At 42.5% G+C, this 17,860-nt stretch overlaps 2 protein-coding genes across 2 annotated transcripts; both read left to right on the forward strand.

The window, feature by feature from the left end:
- Nucleotides 1–4,335: 4,335 nt before the first annotated feature.
- On the forward strand, nucleotides 4,336–5,271 carry LOC125087581 (olfactory receptor 4D1). Its single transcript, XM_047708030.1, has one exon. It carries the CDS (start codon nucleotides 4,336–4,338, stop codon nucleotides 5,269–5,271), a length of 936 nt encoding a protein of 311 aa, XP_047563986.1.
- An 8,707-nt stretch (nucleotides 5,272–13,978) lies between these two features.
- LOC125087620 (olfactory receptor 4D1-like) lies at nucleotides 13,979–14,914 on the forward strand. The gene has a single exon (XM_047708105.1). It carries the CDS (start codon nucleotides 13,979–13,981, stop codon nucleotides 14,912–14,914), a length of 936 nt encoding a protein of 311 aa, XP_047564061.1.
- The last annotated feature ends 2,946 nt before the right edge of the window (nucleotides 14,915–17,860 follow it).

Genomic DNA, 17,860 nt, shown 5'->3' on the forward strand with positions numbered 1-17,860 from the left:
AAATAAATAAATAAAATATTTTTTAAAAATGGTGAATTTTATGCATGTGAGTTGTATCTTGAGGGTAAACTTAGCCAATTTGTACTGAGAAGGTCATGCCAGCTGTGAGGAGAGCAGATCAGAGGTGGGGGTGAGAGATGCCTTAACAAATGGACATGTGAAAAGGCTTTGGAGTTTACAGAGGTCATGACTTTGACCATGTCATAGGATAGAGCTTACTTTTTCAACTACAGTGATGGAAGCAGAGGGTGGAGGGTGGAGGCCTTGCACTGCCCATGGTGCTGACCTCCAAGGATTTGGTTCTTGTAAACCTCCCCGGGAATTCATTTCCTAGAAGCATTCTTCTTCTTCTTCTTCTTTGTCTTGGTCCTATGATCAGTGCTCCCGGAGCACTGGGACCCAAGGCGGTTTCTCAATGATAATGTGCATTTGATGCAACAGCTCACACACTTTTTTTTTTTTATTATTTATTAGACAGACAGAGATCACAAGTAGGCAGAGAGGCAGGCAGAGAGAGAGGAGGAAGCAGGCTTCCGGCTGAGCAGAGGGCCCGATGCGGGGCCCGATCCCAGGATCCTGGGATCATGACCTGAGCTGAAGGCAGAGGCTTTAACCCACTGAGCCACCCAGGTGCCCCACACACACTTTTTTAATAACTCCCATTGCTCCTGCCCTCAGCAGCCTCAGCCCAACTTCATTGCATGAATTAAGCCTAAGTTTTGTTCCCTGAGGAGTGTCCTTTCCCTTAAGGCCAATCTTCTGTGTTCTTGGTCTGACAGAGGCCAGGAAAAGAATGGAGCTGCCAGAGAAGGGTGGTCTGGAGGGTGGAGGTTCTAAGTCCCTTTGGCCACTTTGGGCCAGAAGTAGGTGATGGCTACTGTGTCCTTCCCATGGACAAGTCAGCACTGAAAAGGCTCCTGCAAAACCTATTGTAAGACAAGAATGGGGTGGAGGGAGGGTATGGGAAAGTCACTGGGCAAGGATGCTTGGGGACGGGGCTTGGGTGAACAGTTAATTTTATCTGAAACTAAGACTTTTGTCCATACTGGCTTATGTGTTGTGTGGAATTCAGGACAGAGGGTGGGAGGGAGAGCAAAAGAGACACAGCTGGTTTCTCCCCCATCTCCCACACACATACTCCAGCTTCTTCCCACATCTAGAAGAAAACACACCAGGTCTTTCTCTCACACTTCCCGCCCTCTACTGTTTCCCTTTTAATCCTCTGTTCTTCTCCTCCTCCTGCCCGCTGCTCTCCCACTCTGAGTCTTCATTCCTTCTCTACTTCTATGTCTCCATCCTCCCTTCTTCAAGATCTTGTCTTAATAAGACCTGTTAATACTTCCAAGATGACCACAGACTAGATTCACCCCCATTTTTGGAATCACTTGTTCCCCCCCCTCTCCTCTCAGTCCAGCATGGACGAATTTCATAAGAGTAAGGTGGATGGGAAACAAGGTTGAGCAACAAAAGAAAAGGGTCTGGAATCCTTCTCTTTCCCTCTTCATATCCATGACCCTCAGTATGTCACTTTATTTTGCTTTCCCATCTAAATCTATTCTTTTTGCACGTAGGCGGAAGAATCATTTCAAAGAGTCTTACAAGTTCGTGGAAAGCATGCTGGCCATGCTAAGAGGACGCTTTTAGGTTTGTAACTCTGGTGATGGTGGGAATTAGAATTTGGAGCTCCCTTTAAGTTCCCTTGAACTGAACTTTCATTCGTTGGCGACTTGCTCTCTTTTCATCTCTCGCAGTGGTCTGGCCCATCCCAGCACATCAAGCCATCAAGCATTCTTTTAGGAATTATCTATGAGAAAGGCTATGTGTGCCCCAGGAACTGTGTAGCACTCAACATATCAGACTTGCATTGAAATTACAAATACAAGCGAGGAGACATCCTTGTGGAAAAATACCAGTCTGTGGTAATGTTAGAGAATGTTCATTAATCTCAGGCCTTGAAGGAGGGGTAGGATTCAGACAGATGAGCAATCCAGGTGGGGTACTGGCCTGATGATAGGTCCTGACACCTGAGGAACTGAGGAGGGGATCAGTTTGGTTGAAGTCAAGTGTTCTCAGCAGGGAGCAAGTAAGAAGAGAATAGTGCTTAGGAGTGCAGAATATGGGACTCAGCAGACCTGGGTCAGAGTTCCAGCTCTGCTACTCACTCTCAGTGTGACCTGGGACAAATTATTTCACCTTTTTAAGCCTCAGTTTATTTGTTTGTAAAGTGGGGATAATTAATAGTATTTACTATATTTTATAAGGATGCAAATACTATATGAGAATTAAACAGGTTAATGTTTATAAATTGTTTAGCATAGTGCCAACACCTAGTGAACACTCAGTAAATGTCTGCTACTACAATGACAGCAATTCCTGTCACCACTACAAGAAATGTTGACTACTTCAGCTACTGCTAAGTGGCAGATGGGTCTGCAAAGAAAGGTAGGAGCCCTTGAAAAGCCATCTAAGTGTGAATTCTTTCTTATAGGCAATGAAGAACCATGGAAAAATCTGGAAAGTTTTGATTTAGATGGAAAATGTCTTTTAGGAAGTTGACGTTACAGAGTGTGCATCTCTGACTGATGAAGACATAGAGACGTGTGTGACAGTTGTAATTTTTATAGGGATAAAGGTAAAAATAGGGATAATAGAACTCTGTTGTTGGCATTTTAGGAATCCATAATTAGATGGGAGGGTTGGGGTTGGGGTATAGGGTTAGAGGTCAGGCACTTTCTCAGAGAGGCCAAACCCGGCCGTTAAAGATGCTGCCCACCCCGTCTAATCTTGACAGCATGTGGTAGAGCAAGGACACAAAGCTGGAGACAGAGATGTATTACCCTCTGTTAGAGTTGTTCTGACAATGCCCCTCGAGTGTCTGCTCCACTCCCGCCTATCTCGGGGCTTTCCACCCCAGTGTGCCAGAATAAGCCTATTTTAACCCTGTCTCATCACATTATTTCCCACCAAAAGGCTTACAGGGGTTCTCAGTTGTCCATGGGGATGCTTTTCATATAGTCTTATGCTGACAGTTGGTGGAGTCACAGGATAAAAAAAAAATGCATCTTCCTGGTACACCATTTTTACACACATATTGGGGTTGAATGTGGATTCTAGGGATAAAATAAAGATGACAATATTTTGAGTCTTGGAACACCTCACAGATAATTTCAGAGATAATTCTGTTTCATAATTATAGATAGAAGTCTTTTTACACTTATTCATTCAATTCCCTATGAAAAGCATATCAGTGCAATTGCTGTTTTCTTCTCATATATCAGGTAGGAAGCCGGGCAGAGAAATCCTTTTAGGTTCCATTGTCTTTACAGGGTTGAGCCTCAGAACAAGTTTTCCTGAATGATTAGAGAAAATTTTAGAAAGGTGTAACTCGAGGGAATGGGTTTTAACATTAAAGAACTAAGTTTATTTTTCAAGGGAATGCCTGCTAGAACTTCCACTTACTGAACTAATGAAATCTATTTCTTCTTTATTCTGTATTTTCTGTAACTCCTTGATCTTAGCAATCAAAGTTTACAAGCCACAATACTTAAATTAAAAAAAAAAAACCCTCAAAGATGGTCTAGAGACATGCCTATAATAGAAAGTTCCAGTAGTTTTTAAAATATAAAGCTTGAGAGTTCAAGGAAATTTTGCATTTGTCCTGGGCTGTTCTGAGATACCTCTGCAGATGGCCTCATGGCAACAATGCCATTAGAGAAGTATTTATATGGAAAAGTCTGAGAAGTCCTAATCATCCCAGATTTAGCCAAGATCATCTGCTTGTTTGCTTTACATTTGGTTCCAAATTAGGGCATGAAAATTTCTTCTAATCCACACCTCTCTTCCTCGGCAATGAATCATACGCAGCTCAAACTGCCATGACGAAGCATCTCTTTGTTTATCTAAAACCATTAGTCTCTGTATCCTTTCAAGATTTTTGCAGCCAGGATGATGATATTTGTAATCACCTGTACTTGATGACATGTTTATTCATTTTTTTCATTGATTCAACCATGTTCGTGGAGCCTGTAGTTCACATGGCACTATGTCGGGCACATTAGGTATGAATCAACAAGAAATCTGTGGGACAAGGACAGAGTGATACAAACGGGGGGGGGGACCCATAAAAGCCTGGGATACGATGTAGGGTGTGGTTAAGGAGATAAGTCTGTGAGGGCCTTGAAAATATATTTATCTCCATGGAAGGCTCGCCTAAGTTCCATCTTAGAAAATATTCAACAATGACTTTGATCAACTTATTCTGACTCTTTAAAGGTAAATGATGGAATTTTCATGATTTTTTGCATGGTTTTTCTTTAGGCATGTGGGGAAGATCCCATGGAAGCACAGAATATCACACAGGTGTCAGAGTTTGTCCTCTTGGCATTCTCACAGACCCACGAGCTCCAGAAATTTCTGTTCCTGATGTTCCTATTTGTCTATGTCACCACTGTTGTGGGAAACATCCTTATCATGGTCACAGTGACTTCTGACTCCCGACTCCACAGCCCCATGTATTTTCTGCTCCGAAATCTGGCTGTCATAGACCTTTGCTATTCCACAGTGACTTCTCCAAAGATGCTGGTGGACTTCTTTCATGAGGTCAAGACCATCTCCTACCAGGGATGCATGGCCCAGATCTTCTTCTTCCACCTCCTGGGAGGTGGGACTGTCTTCTTCCTTTCAGTAATGGCCTATGACCGCTACATAGCCATCTCCCGGCCCCTCCACTACGTCACCATCATGAACACTCAATTGTGTGTGGGCTTGGTGGTGGCTGCTTGGGTAGGGGGATTTGTTCACTCCATTGTCCAGCTGGCTCTGATGCTCCCATTGCCTTTTTGTGGCCCCAACATCCTGGATAACTTCTACTGTGATGTCCCCCAAGTGCTGAGACTTGCCTGCACGGACACCTCCCTCCTGGAGTTCCTCATGATCTCCAACAGTGGAATGCTGGTCCTCATCTGGTTCCTTCTCCTTCTGATATCTTACACAGTCATCCTGGTGATGCTGAGGTCCCACTCAGGGCAGGCAAGGAAGAAGGCAGCTTCCACCTGCATCACCCACATCATTGTAGTGTCTATGATCTTCATTCCCTGTATCTATATCTACTCCCGGCCCTTCACCCCCTTCCCCATGGACAAGGCTGTGTCCATCAGCTACACGGTTATGACCCCCATGCTCAACCCCATGATCTACACACTGAGGAATCAGGAGATGCAGGCAGCCATGAAGAGATTAGGCAAGCACCTTGTAATATGTAACAAGGAATGAACATAAAACATTTTGAGTTTAAATGACAAGTCTTCCCTCTGAATTTTTGTTTTCCCACATGAAAAGTGGAGGGAAATCTTTATAGAGTATGACATTTGAGATGAAATCAATGCTTCTCTGGATCTACTCCTGCGTCAGGTATTGTGTTAGACACTTTCTCACTTTGATCTCAGCCTCATAAAATGGGCAGTGAAGGGGCGCCTGGGTGGCTCAGTGGGTTGAAGCCTCTGCCTTCGGCTCGGGTCATGATTTCAGGGTCTTGGGATCGAGCCCCACATCGGGTTCTCTGCTTGGTGGGGAGCCTGCTTCCTCCTCTCTCTCTCTGCCTGCCTCTCAGCCTACTTGTGATCTCTGTCTGTCAGGTGAATAAATAAAATCTTAAAAAAAAATGAACAGTGGATATATTGTTTCATATTAAACACTAACAAATGAGAGAACTCAGAGAAAAGTAACTTGCTCAATGGTGAACCACAAGTATGTTGCTGGAAGAGCTTGGCGAGGACTTGGTTCTTCTGACTCCAAGTTTAGAGGCAAGGCTGTGGGTGGGATGTGAAATTCAAGGTTTCCCACAAACACAAGCGGAAACCTGGAGAGTTCCTCAGCTGTGGATGAATATCTGTGATGATTGGTGAACAATCTCATCTTAATTCTGGAATAATCACAATCTTTTCTGCTCCCTGCTCTTACTCTTCTTTCTTTATCTATGGAGATTTTTTTTTTTTTAGTTTTTTATTTTTTCAGTGTAACAGTATTCATTATTTTTGCACCACACCCAGTGCTCCATGCAATCTGTGCCCTCTACAATACCCACCACCTGGATCCCGCAACCTCCCACCCCCTGCCCCTTCAAAACCCTCAGATTGTTTTTCAGAGTCCATAGTCTCTCATGGTTCACCTCCCCTTCCAATTTCCCTCAACTCCCTTCTCCTCTCCATCTCCCCTTGTCCTCCATGCTATTTGTTATGCTCCACAAATAAGTGAAACCATATGATAATTGACTTTCTCTGCTTGACTTATTTCACTCAGCATAATCTCTTCCAGTCCTGTCCATGTTGCTACAAAATTTGGGTATTTATCCTTTCTGATGGAGGCATAATCCTCCATAGTGTATATCTATGGAGTTCTGTAACTTTACTGAGCTAGGTATTTGCATCCACTGGTGGTTGTGAATATTCTTTTGCCCATTCGATCTATTGGTTCCATTTGTAAATAACTAGAAGTCACTTACTGGTTCAATTGTTTTTTAAAGATTTTATTTATTTATTTTGACAGACAGAGATCACAAGTAGGCAGAGAGGCAGGCAGAGAGAGAGGAAGGGAAGCAGGCTCCCCTGCTGAGCAGAGAGCCCGATGTGGGACTCAATCCCAGGATCCTGGGATCATGAACTGAGCTGGAGGCAGAGGCTTTAACCCACCGAGCCACCCAGGCGCCGCCTGGTTCAATTTTTTAAATAGTTATCTTGGGTCTCTTTCTTAATTTATGAAAATTTTACTTTTCTGTGATCCAGAATTCAATTCTAAGGATGGTAGGAAGCAAAGAAGTGTTAATTATAATCTATAACATTGACCTAAAGGAGAGAAATGGGAGACATTTCCTCAGATGTACTTACATGTGATCTCACAACATGAGATACTCAATTTTGAACTGGATTTGTTGAGAAAAAACCTCTTTTAGATGAACACAGCTATATCCTTGAGAATTTAAGACATCTCTTACTGAAGTTATACTATGTTTATGATATAAATGTTATTTGGGTGTAAATTTATTAACCCTAAATGGGTTGGTGCAATGTCTTTCACTATAAACACTGTACAGAAAAAAATTTAAAAATTGTTCATGGGCCTCAAGGGTAGGTCAGTTGGTTGGGTGACCGACTCTTGGTTTTGGCTGGGGACACAGTCTCATGCATCCTGTGATTTGCCCCAAGTCAGGCTCCACACTTAGCAGGGAGTCTTCTTGAAGATTCACTCTTTCTGTTCATGCCCCCTACTCATGTGCATTCTTTCTCTCTCTAAAGTAAATGAATAAATCTTAAAAAAATAAGTTGTTCATAAAATGGCTTAAATTAAAAACATTCCCCATGTTCTGATGCTGTCTTAAATTGTATAGTGAAACACTAACAGGAATTGTAGCCAAGGCACTCTATCCGGGCTCCTGCTGGTTGTGTTTCCTTTGGACATCATTGAATCTCTACTTCTTTAGCTATAAAATTTCCATAATTGCTCACAGTGTTGTGTGGGTCAGTGGGGTGAATGGAAAAATTCCAACACAGGTCTTGGCATATTGTAGGCATTCAGTTAATGTTAGTTCCTCCACCCAATCCCATTTCCAATTGTTTTTTGACTTCTCATCAATACTTTTTCTCCAATTTTAATTCCAGAATAGTTAATGTACAGTGTTAAATTAGTTTCAGGTGTACAATATAGTGATTCAACAATTCCATCTATTACTCAGTGCTCATCAAAATAGGTGTCCTCTTAATCTCCTACACCTATTTCACCCATCCCACCACCCACCTCCCCTCTGTTGGCTCTCTGTAGTTCAAAGTCTATTTTTTGGTTTGTCTCTTTTTTCCTCTTTGTTCATTTGTTTTGTTTCTTAAATTCTACATATGAGTGAAATGATGTGATATTTGTCTTTCTCTTACTGATTTATATCACTTAACATTATACTGTCTAGACCCATCCATGTTGTTGGAAATGGAAAGATTTCATTCCTTTATATGACTGAATAATATTCCATTATACAGACACACATATACACACATATAAACCATATCTTCTTTGTCTTGTCATCTGTTGATAGACACTTGGGCTGTTTCTACAATTTGGCTATTGTAAATAATGCCACAGTAAACATATGGGTGTACATATCCTTTCACATAGGAGTTTTCCTAGTCTTTGGGTAACTATGGAATAGTGCAATACTGGAGTAGTTTTATTTTTTATTTTTTGAGGAACCTCCATACTGTTATCCACAGTGGCTGTACCAGTTTGCATTCCCACCAAAGTGCATGAGGGATCCTTTTTCTCCATATCCTCACCAGCACTTGTTGTTTCTTGTGTTTTTTATTTCAGCCATACTGACAGGTAAGAGGTAATGTCTCATTGTGGTTTTGGTTTACATTTCCCTGATGATGAGTGATGTTGAGTGTCTTTTGATGTGTCTGTTGTCCATCTGGATGTCTTCTTTAGAGAAATGTGTGTTCATGTCTTCTGCCCATTTTTAAATTGGATTATTTGTTTTTCTGCTGTTGAATTGTAGAAGTTCTTTACTTTTTTGAACACTAAACCCTTTTATGAATACATCATTTGCACATATCTTTTCCCGTTCAATATGTTGTCTTTCAGTGTTGTTGATTGTTTCCTTCATTGTGCAGAAGCTTTTTATTTTAAGATTTTTTTTAAATTTTTTATTTATTTGGCAGAGAGAGATCACAAGCAGGCAGAGAGGGCAGAGACAGAGGGGGAAGCAGGCTCCCCGCCAAGCAGAGAGCCCGATGTGGGGCTTGATCCCAGGACCCTGAGATCATGACCTGAGCCGAAGGCAGAGGCTTAACCCACTGAGCCACCCAGGCACCCCAGAAGCTTTTATTTTATTGTAGTCTCAACAGTTTATTTTTGCTCTTATTTCCCTTGCCTCAGAAGACATCTACAAAAATATTGCTTTGGCTGATATCATAGACATTACTGACTGTGCTCTCTTCTAGGATTTTACGGTTTTAGGTCTTACATTTAGGTTTTTAATGCATTTCGAGTTTGCTTTTGCATATGGAGTAAGAAAGTGGTCCATCTTCACTCTTTTGCATGCAGTTGTTCAGTTTTCCCAGCACCATTTGTTGAAAAGACTTCTTTTCCCCATTGGATGCTCTTTCCTGCTTTGTTGAAGATTAATTGACTTCTGGGTTTTCTATTCTATTCCTTCGGTGTATGTATCTATTTTTGTGCCAGTACCATATTGTTTTGATTACTTGAGCTTTGTTGTATAAGTTGCAACCTTCCCAACAATACTTTTAAATTATACCAAGAGAGTCATTTGGGTCTTTAGGGTCTAAACAATCAGGTCTACTGAAGTAATGCTCTATTGTCATTTTGTTTATATAGGATTAGTGAAAACAGCTCTCTTAGAAGTTGTTGATGGAAGGCTGTAAATTATTTCAGTTTTAGCAGATTGAAACAATTTTTTTAATGTAACTCTACTCAACTGACACACGATGGTACATTACTTTCAGGTGTACCTCTGGGTGATTCAGCTTCTCTATTTGATATGCTCAGTAATAGTTTGATTCTGGCTCAGAGAATACTTCATGTCTCAGCCTTATGAATCTGTTGATCTTGCCATTCCAGTTCGATTTTTTTAAAAAGATTTTATTTTCTTATTTGACAGACAAAGATCACAAGTAGGCAGAGAGACAGGCAGAGAGAGAGGAGGAAGCAGGTTCCCTGCTGAGCAGAGAGCCCGATACGGGGCTCGATTCCAGGACCCTGGGATCATGACCTGAGCCAAAGGCAGACGCTTTAACCCACTGAGCCACAGGCGCCCCTCCAGTTCTATTTTTTAAAAGATTTTATTTACTTATTTGAGAGAGTGAGCAAGAGAGAGTACATGAGCAGGGGCAGAGGGAGAAGGAGAAGCAGACTCCCCTGCTGAGCCAGGAGCCTGATGTGGGGCTCTATCCCAGGACCTTGGGATCACAACCTAAGCCGAAGGCAGATGCCCAACTGACTGAGCCACCCAGGCGCCCCTCCAGTTGGATTTTTTTTTTAAGATTTTATTTATTTATTTGACAGACAGATCACAAGTAGGCAGAGAGGCAGGCAGAGAGAGAGGAAGGGAAGCAGGTTCCCCGCTGAGCAGAGATCCCTATTCGGGGCTTGATCCCAGGACCCTGAGATCATGACCTGAGCCGAAGGCAGCAGCTTTAACCAACTGAGCCACCCAGGCACCCCACCTCCAGTTGGATTTTTAATCAAGTTCAGGGATGATTGAGGTGTAAGGAGGAAAAGACCTCATTCAAAGACCTTGCCTAAATGTTTACTTTACATTGGATCCATAAAAGGTGGTGTATCCGTCCGAGTTCCACCAGAACACAAGACCAGTTGGATATAGATAACATATGCCTAATAAGAGATTTATTGCAAGGAATTGGCTTATATGATTGTGAGACTGACCCCCAGGAGAGTAGAAATGCACAGGATGGGCAGGTGGGGACTTTGCATGAGCTGAAGCCACATCCCAGAATGTCACGTTCTTCAAGGAAACCTCAGGCTTAACCTCAAGGCTTTTTAACTCATTGAATCAGGCACATCCAGTTTATCTAGGAAATTCTCTTTCACTTAAAATCAACTGATTGTAGACAGCAATCACATCTGCGGAGTACCTTCACAGCAACCCCTAGTTTAATGTTGGATTGAATAACTGGGAACTATAGACCAGTCAAGGTGACATATAAAACTGACCATCATAATGGGAGAATTATTGATTATCAGTGATGCTGGGCACCCTCAATGGGAATCTAAATGAAGTTGCTTCTGGATGTATCCTGCATCCATTTAAGTTTGAAATGGAAACAATAGTTAAGTGTGACAAATATTTATTTTCTTAGATATATGCTACATGGGGAAATCATTTTCTCAGTTCATTTTCCATGACTGGGTCTTTAGTGTGATTCCTCTCTCCCTGCCATTCTGGTCTTTGGAATTCATTATGTTGCCTAGTGGATGCAGTGAACAGGGAGGCCTGGTGGACATTCTACAGACCCCTATGTGACTTGACAGGGGAAATATATGAACTGAAACATATTCGTTTTCTCTTAGTGAAAGCTAAGTCAGAATCAAAATTCAAAGTCACCCAAGCAATAGTCAATTAAATGTACAAGTCCTGTTCCCTTCCCCAGAATCAATCCAGGCTAATTGGCTCCAAGTGATTAAATTTTGAAATGGACTGAAGCTCTAAATAAGAGTCATTGGCCGGTTTGCTTTTTAATCTACGTCTCTTGTATGTGGGAGATCTTAACATTATATTCTTATCTGCCAGAGGCAGAAACTATTTGACCAAGTGTAAACATGTACAATGAGAGAATTTAGACTAACCTGGAAATACTGTGTAGATCAGAGAGATCTAAGAAATCGGGTTTTACAATACATCAGGCTTACAGTGGCAGTCCATTTTGGTTTTGATCACTTTCTCATAGTGAGAAATTATAGGAGTTTCTTGCAGCAACCCTTGTGTTAGAAACAGTAGTAATTCACATGTAAAAAAAATTCTAGCATTTTATAGATAATGTTAGTAGACCTGGATATGGATGGTAAATCAACACTGGGGGATCTGGTTGATAAAATAAAGGATAAGATTTTTTTAAGTATTGATTGTATTGTAGAAATGTTTTCCCATGGATGACTTTCTCTAAAAAAAGATAAAGTTTAAAGAAGAAAGGGAGAAAGAGAAGAAGGAGGAGAAGGCATAGAAAGAAAGTAACCAAACCAGTTAGCTTGATGATTCTGCACACTCTCAGAAAGAGAAAGAAAGAGAGAAAGAGAGAGAACAGACGGTGGTGTGGCCCAGAACCGGGAGCGTCAGCATTATCTGAGAACTTGTTCCAGATGCAGATTCTTGGCACTATTACTGACCCGTTGGATGAGAAAGTCAGGGACTTGGTACACACTACTCAGTCTTCACAAGCTCTCCAGGTGATTCTATTAAGGGTAAGAATCCCCCGCCCATAAATGGGTTTGTCTAAAACTCCCAGAAACTGTTTCTTTGGAAGAGACTCTTACCTTTTAGATCATGGCTTGACAATCCCACATCCTCCAAATCTCTAAAGTTTTCAGTGTCCTTGGGTTACTTTGGTTCCCATGGAAGACCTCTCAGAAAGCTAAGTGTTTTTGAGAACTTTTAGAAACTTTTTAACAACTCCCATTGTTAACCTTGTCTCCAGTGGGAATCAGGGGCAGTATGTGTGTTTGGCAGGCAGTGGGGTAGGGAATCAGCCCAGCTCTGTTTCTAGAGCTGAGCCCAGTCCAATACTGTGTCCCTGAGGATATGCCCTCTCTCCCTAGGGTCACCCCCCGCTGTCATACGTGACGTGTGGGCAGTGGCCAGGGAACTGACGTTGCAGGAAGGAGCTCTCCAAGATGAACAGTCAGTGGAGCTGAGTGTGTGGCTCAGAACCGGGAGCGTCAGCATTATCTGAGAACTCGTTCCAGCTGCAGATTCTTGGCCCTATTACTGACCAGCTGAATGAGGAAGTCTGGAGCTGGGGACACACTACTTGGTCTTCAAAAGCTCCCCAGGTGGTTCTTTTTTTCTTTTTAAGATTTTATTTATTTATTAGAAAAACAGAGAAAAGGAATGATGGAGAGGGGGAGAGAGAGAGTGTGTGAAAAGCAGACTCCCCCCTGAACAGGAGAAATGTGATCAGATATGAGCTTAGAAAGGTCTCACTGACAGTCTTTTAGAACTGGCCTGTGGCAGAAGCAAATGGAAGAGAAAGAATGAGATGAACTTGACCGTTAATCTCTGATGGACTGCTGTAGGCACATGGGAGAGGATGGGACTGAGAATGGGCAGGACGAGTCGGGAGGCCCCCACCCTAACACGTCTCCCTCTATCTCTCCCCCTCACCTCCTTCTCCAGCTTTGCCCTCCTCCCCCCTCTCCCCCCACCTTCCCCTTTCTCTTTTCTTCACCTGCTCTCTTCCTCCCTCTCCCTTCCTCTTCCTCCCCCACCTTCATTCCTTTGTCTGTTTCCATGCTCTTGTTTCAACATCTTCCTCCATCTTCTCCCCTTGTATCAGTAACATCTTCTAAACTTCTTGTTCCTTTTAGCAGAGTTCTCGGAGTCCCTGTCATGCAATATTTATCACCTATTCCTTAAAACAGAGACTCTCTCTCATCTTGGCCTCTCTCTTGTCCCAGCACACACTCCATTTCTTTCTAGGTAAGGGGATGCACCCTACAGCTCTTCACGAACCCAGCATCAACCCCACCTGACTTGGGAGCATTGACTATCACCAAGATGGGCATTGTGGGGCACAAATAAAGATCCATGTCTCTGCCTCTGGGAGCTTTCAGTTGAACTTGGAAGAAAACCATAGTCACAGGAAAAGCCCATTAACATGAGGATGTGGTAAATGTTGCATGAAAAGTGATTGCTAGAAAAGTGTATTTGAGACCCAAAGAAGGGAGGATGTCTTATAAGAGGAGAATACCCAGAAGAAGTGATTGCCAGAGTGATTCGTTTCCAGACACTTTCTAAGGAACTTGATGGGTTATTCTATTTCATGCCCTAGACAATTCTCTAAAGAAGATGTGTTTATTCCTGTCTTACAGATGTGGAAACTGAGACTCAGAGAGATTAAGTAGCTTAATCAAGGTCAAATCTCAAGTGACTAGAAGCCCTGAATTTGATGGCAGGTGTGTTGGACGCCAACTGTGTCCCCAGACTGGATCCCATGGAATCTTTGAAAGGCAGGTTGCATATGTCTCTGGATGGCTTTAAGATATCTCACGAATGTATATGACAGCACAAGCTTTTCAGCTGTCCACTGAGAAGCCCATTAATAATAGCACCTGGTGATATGGTCTGCACGTGAGGCTGCGTCCTCTGGACCCACGCAACTCAGCTGGAGCCCCGAATGAGCACGTAAAGTGACTCCATGCATCTGTATCTATGATTCCTTTTCTTTAGGAGGATGGAGAGGGTGCCATGGAGCCAGGGAACCTCACGTGGACATCAGAGTTTGTCTTTCTGGGGTTCTCAGACACTCGAGAGCTCCAGCTTCTCCTGTTCCTGGTGTTCCTGTTTGTCTACACCACCACTGTCATGGGAAACCTCCTCATCATGGTCACGGTGACCTCAGACATCTGGCTCCACACTCCCCTGTACTTTCTGCTCCGAAATCTGGCTGTCATAGACCTCTGTTTCTCCTCTGTCACTGCCCCAAAGATGCTGGTGGACTTCCTCTCTGAGAAGAAGACCATCTCCTACCAGGGATGCATGGCCCAGATCTTTTTTGTTCACCTTTTTGGTGGCGGGACTGTCTTCTTCCTCTCAGTGATGGCCTTTGACCGCTACATAGCCATCTCCCGGCCCCTCCACTACGTCACCGTCATGAACACTCGATTGTGTGTGGGCTTGGTGGTGGCTGCTTGGGTAGTGGGATTTGTTCACTCCATTGTCCAGCTGGCTCTGATGCTCCCATTGCCTTTTTGTGGCCCCAACATCCTGGATAACTTCTACTGTGATGTCCCCCAAGTGCTGAGACTTGCCTGCACGGACACCTCCCTCCTGGAGTTCCTCATGATCTCCAACAGTGGAATGCTGGTCCTCATCTGGTTCCTTCTCCTTCTGATATCTTACACGGTCATCCTGGTGATGCTGAGGTCCCACTCAGGGCAGGCAAGGAAGAAGGCAGCTTCCACCTGCATCACCCACATCATTGTAGTGTCTATGATCTTCATTCCCTGTATCTCTGTCTACTCCCGGCCTTTCAGTACCTTTTCCTTGGATAAGACTTTATCCATCAGCTACATGATTATGACCCCCATGGTCAACCCCATGATCTACACACTGAGGAATCAGGAGATGCAGGCAGCCATGAAGAGATTACGCAAGCGCCTCATGATATGTAACAGGGAGTGAGCTTAAAATGTCTTGACTAGAGTGATCCGAAGGGGCACGTGCACCCGAATGTTTATAGCAGCAATGTCCACAATAGCCAAACTATAGAAAGAACCTAGATGTCCATCAACAGATGAATGGATAAAGAAGATGTGGTACACACACACACACACACACACACACACACACACACACACACAATGGAATACTATGCAGCCATCAAAAGAAATGAAATCTTGACATTTGTGGCGATGTGGATAGAACTAGAGGGTATTATGCTTAGTGAAATAAGTCAATCGGAGAAAGACAACTATCATATGATCTCCCTGATATGAGGAAGTGGAGATGCAACATGGGGGTTTTGGGGGTAGGAAAAGAATAAATGAAACAAGATGGGATTGGGAGGGAGACAAACCATAAGTGACTCTTAATCTCACAAAACAAACTGAGGGTTGCTAGGGGGAGGGGGGTCGGGAGAGGGTGGGTGGGATTATGGACATTGGGGACGGTATGTGCTATGGTGAGTGCTGTGAAGTGTGTAAACCTGGCGATTCACAGACCTGTACCCCTGGGGATAAAAATACATTATATGTTTATAAAAAAAATTAAAAAAATATCTTGACTAGGGACACCTGGGCAGTTCAGTCATTTAGGTGTCCAACAGCTCAGGTCTTGATCTTAGGGAGTGAGTTCAAGCCCTGTGTGCAGCCTAATTAAAGAAATAATCTTGACTTTAAAAGACAATTTTTCCATGCGAACTTTTATTTTACCATGTGAAAAATAGAGGAAAGTCTTTATAGAATGTGACATTTTACATTAAATCAATATTTCTGTGTACCAACTCTTATGTTTGGTATTATTTTAGGCACTTTCTCACTTTTATTTTTTAAAAATTTATTTATTTATTTGAGAGAGAGAGAGAGAGACTGTGTCCGGGGAAGGGAAAGAGGGAGATGGAGAGGAAGAATCTCAAGCCAGGCTCCCTGCTGAGGAGGACCCCAAGATCATGACCGGACCTGAAATCAATGGGCCAGATCCTCAAATGACTGAACCACCCAGGTGCTCTGGCACGTTCTCACTTTTATCTCTTCCTCATAAGATGGACAGTGGATATATTATTATTATATTAAACATTTTAACAATGAGAGAACTCAGGGAGAGGTGAATTGCTCAGTGGCGAACAGCAAGTGAGTGGCAGAGCTTGGCCAGGACTTGGTTCCTCTGACTCCAAGTTTAGAGGGAAGGCTGTGGGTGGGATGTGAAATTCAAGGTTTCCTACAGACACAAGCGAAAACCTCGAGAGTTCCTCAGCTGTGGATGAATATCTGTGATGACTGGTGAACAATCTCATCTTAATTCTGGAATAATCACAATCTTTTCTGCTCCCTGCTTTTACTCTTCTTTCTTTATCTATGGAGTTCTGTAACTTTACTCAGCTAGGTATTTGCATTCACTGATGGTTGTTAATTTTCCTGTGTCCTTTCAATCTATTGACTCCATTTAAAATGATCAGAAGTCATTTACTGGTTCAATTTTTTAAAAGGCATCTTTAGTTTGAGAAGTTCTTTATAGATCTTGGATATCAGCCCTTTGTCTATAGTGTCATTAGCGAATGTCTTCTCCCATTCCGTGGGTTGCCTCTTTGTTTTGTTGACTGTCTCCGTTGTGTGCACAAGCTTTTTATGTTGATGAAGTCCCAAAAGCTCATTTTCACTTTTGTTTCCCTTGCCTTTGGAGATGTGTCTTGAAAGAAGTTGCTGTGGCTGATGTTGAAGAGGTTACTGCCTATGTTCTCCTCTAGGATTTTGATGGATTCCTGTCTCACGTTGAGGTCTTTCATCCATTTTGAGTTTATCTTTGTGCATGGTATAAGAAAATGGTCGAGTTTCATTCTTCTATACATAGCTGTCCAGTTTTCCTAGCACCATTTATTGAAGTGCCTTTTTTTCCACTGGATATTTTTTCCTGCTTTGTCAGAGATTATTTGACCATAGAGTTGAGGGTCCATATCTGGGCTCTCTACTCTGTTCCATTGGTCTATGTGTCTGTTTTTGTGCCAGTACCATGCTGTCTTGGTGATCACAGCTTTGTAATAATGCTTGAAATCAGGCAATGTGATGCCCCCAGCTTTGTTTTTCTTTTTCAACATTTCCTTGGTGATCCGGGGTCTTTTCTGGTTCCATATAAATTTTAGGATTATTTGTTCCAGCACTTTGAAAAATGCCATTGGTGTTTTGATCAGGATGGCACTGAAAGGGGCGCCTGGGTGGCTCTGTGGGTTAAAGCCTCTGCTTTTGGCTCAGATCACGATCCCAGGGTCCTGGGATCAAGCCCCACCTTGGGCTCTCTGCTTGGCAGGGAGCCTGCTTCCTCCTCTCTCTGCCTGCCTTTCCTCCTACTTGTGATCTCTGTCAAATAAATAAATAAATAAATCTTTAAAAAATTAAAAAAAAAAAAGGATGGCACTGAAAGATTGCTCTGGGAAGCATAGACATGTGTGAGCCTGAAGGAGGGCACGTATTGCGTGGAGCACTGGGTGTTATATGTAAACAATGAATCTTGAAACACTACATCAAAAACAAATGATGTATCATATGGTGACTAACATAACACAATTTAAAAAGTTATCTTGAGTTCCTTTCTTAATTTATGAAAATTTTACTTTTATGTGACCCAGAATTCAATTCTAAGGATGATAGGAAGCATAGAAATGCTAATTATAATTTATAACATTGACCTAAAGGAGAGAAATGGGAGACATTTCTTCAGATGTATCTTACATGTGATCATTCCCCAACATGAGATATTCAGTTTTGAACTGAATTTGTTGAGCGATACCCCCTTTTGATGGACACAGCTATATGCATGCGAGTTTTTTAAATTTAAATATCCATGAGAATTTAAGACAATTCTTATTGAAGCTTGCTCTGTTTATGATGTAAATGTGACTCATATCTAAATATATTA

The sequence above is a fragment of the Lutra lutra genome, chromosome 16 (genome assembly GCF_902655055.1).
Source record: "Lutra lutra chromosome 16, mLutLut1.2, whole genome shotgun sequence".
NCBI lineage: Eukaryota > Metazoa > Chordata > Mammalia > Carnivora > Mustelidae > Lutra > Lutra lutra.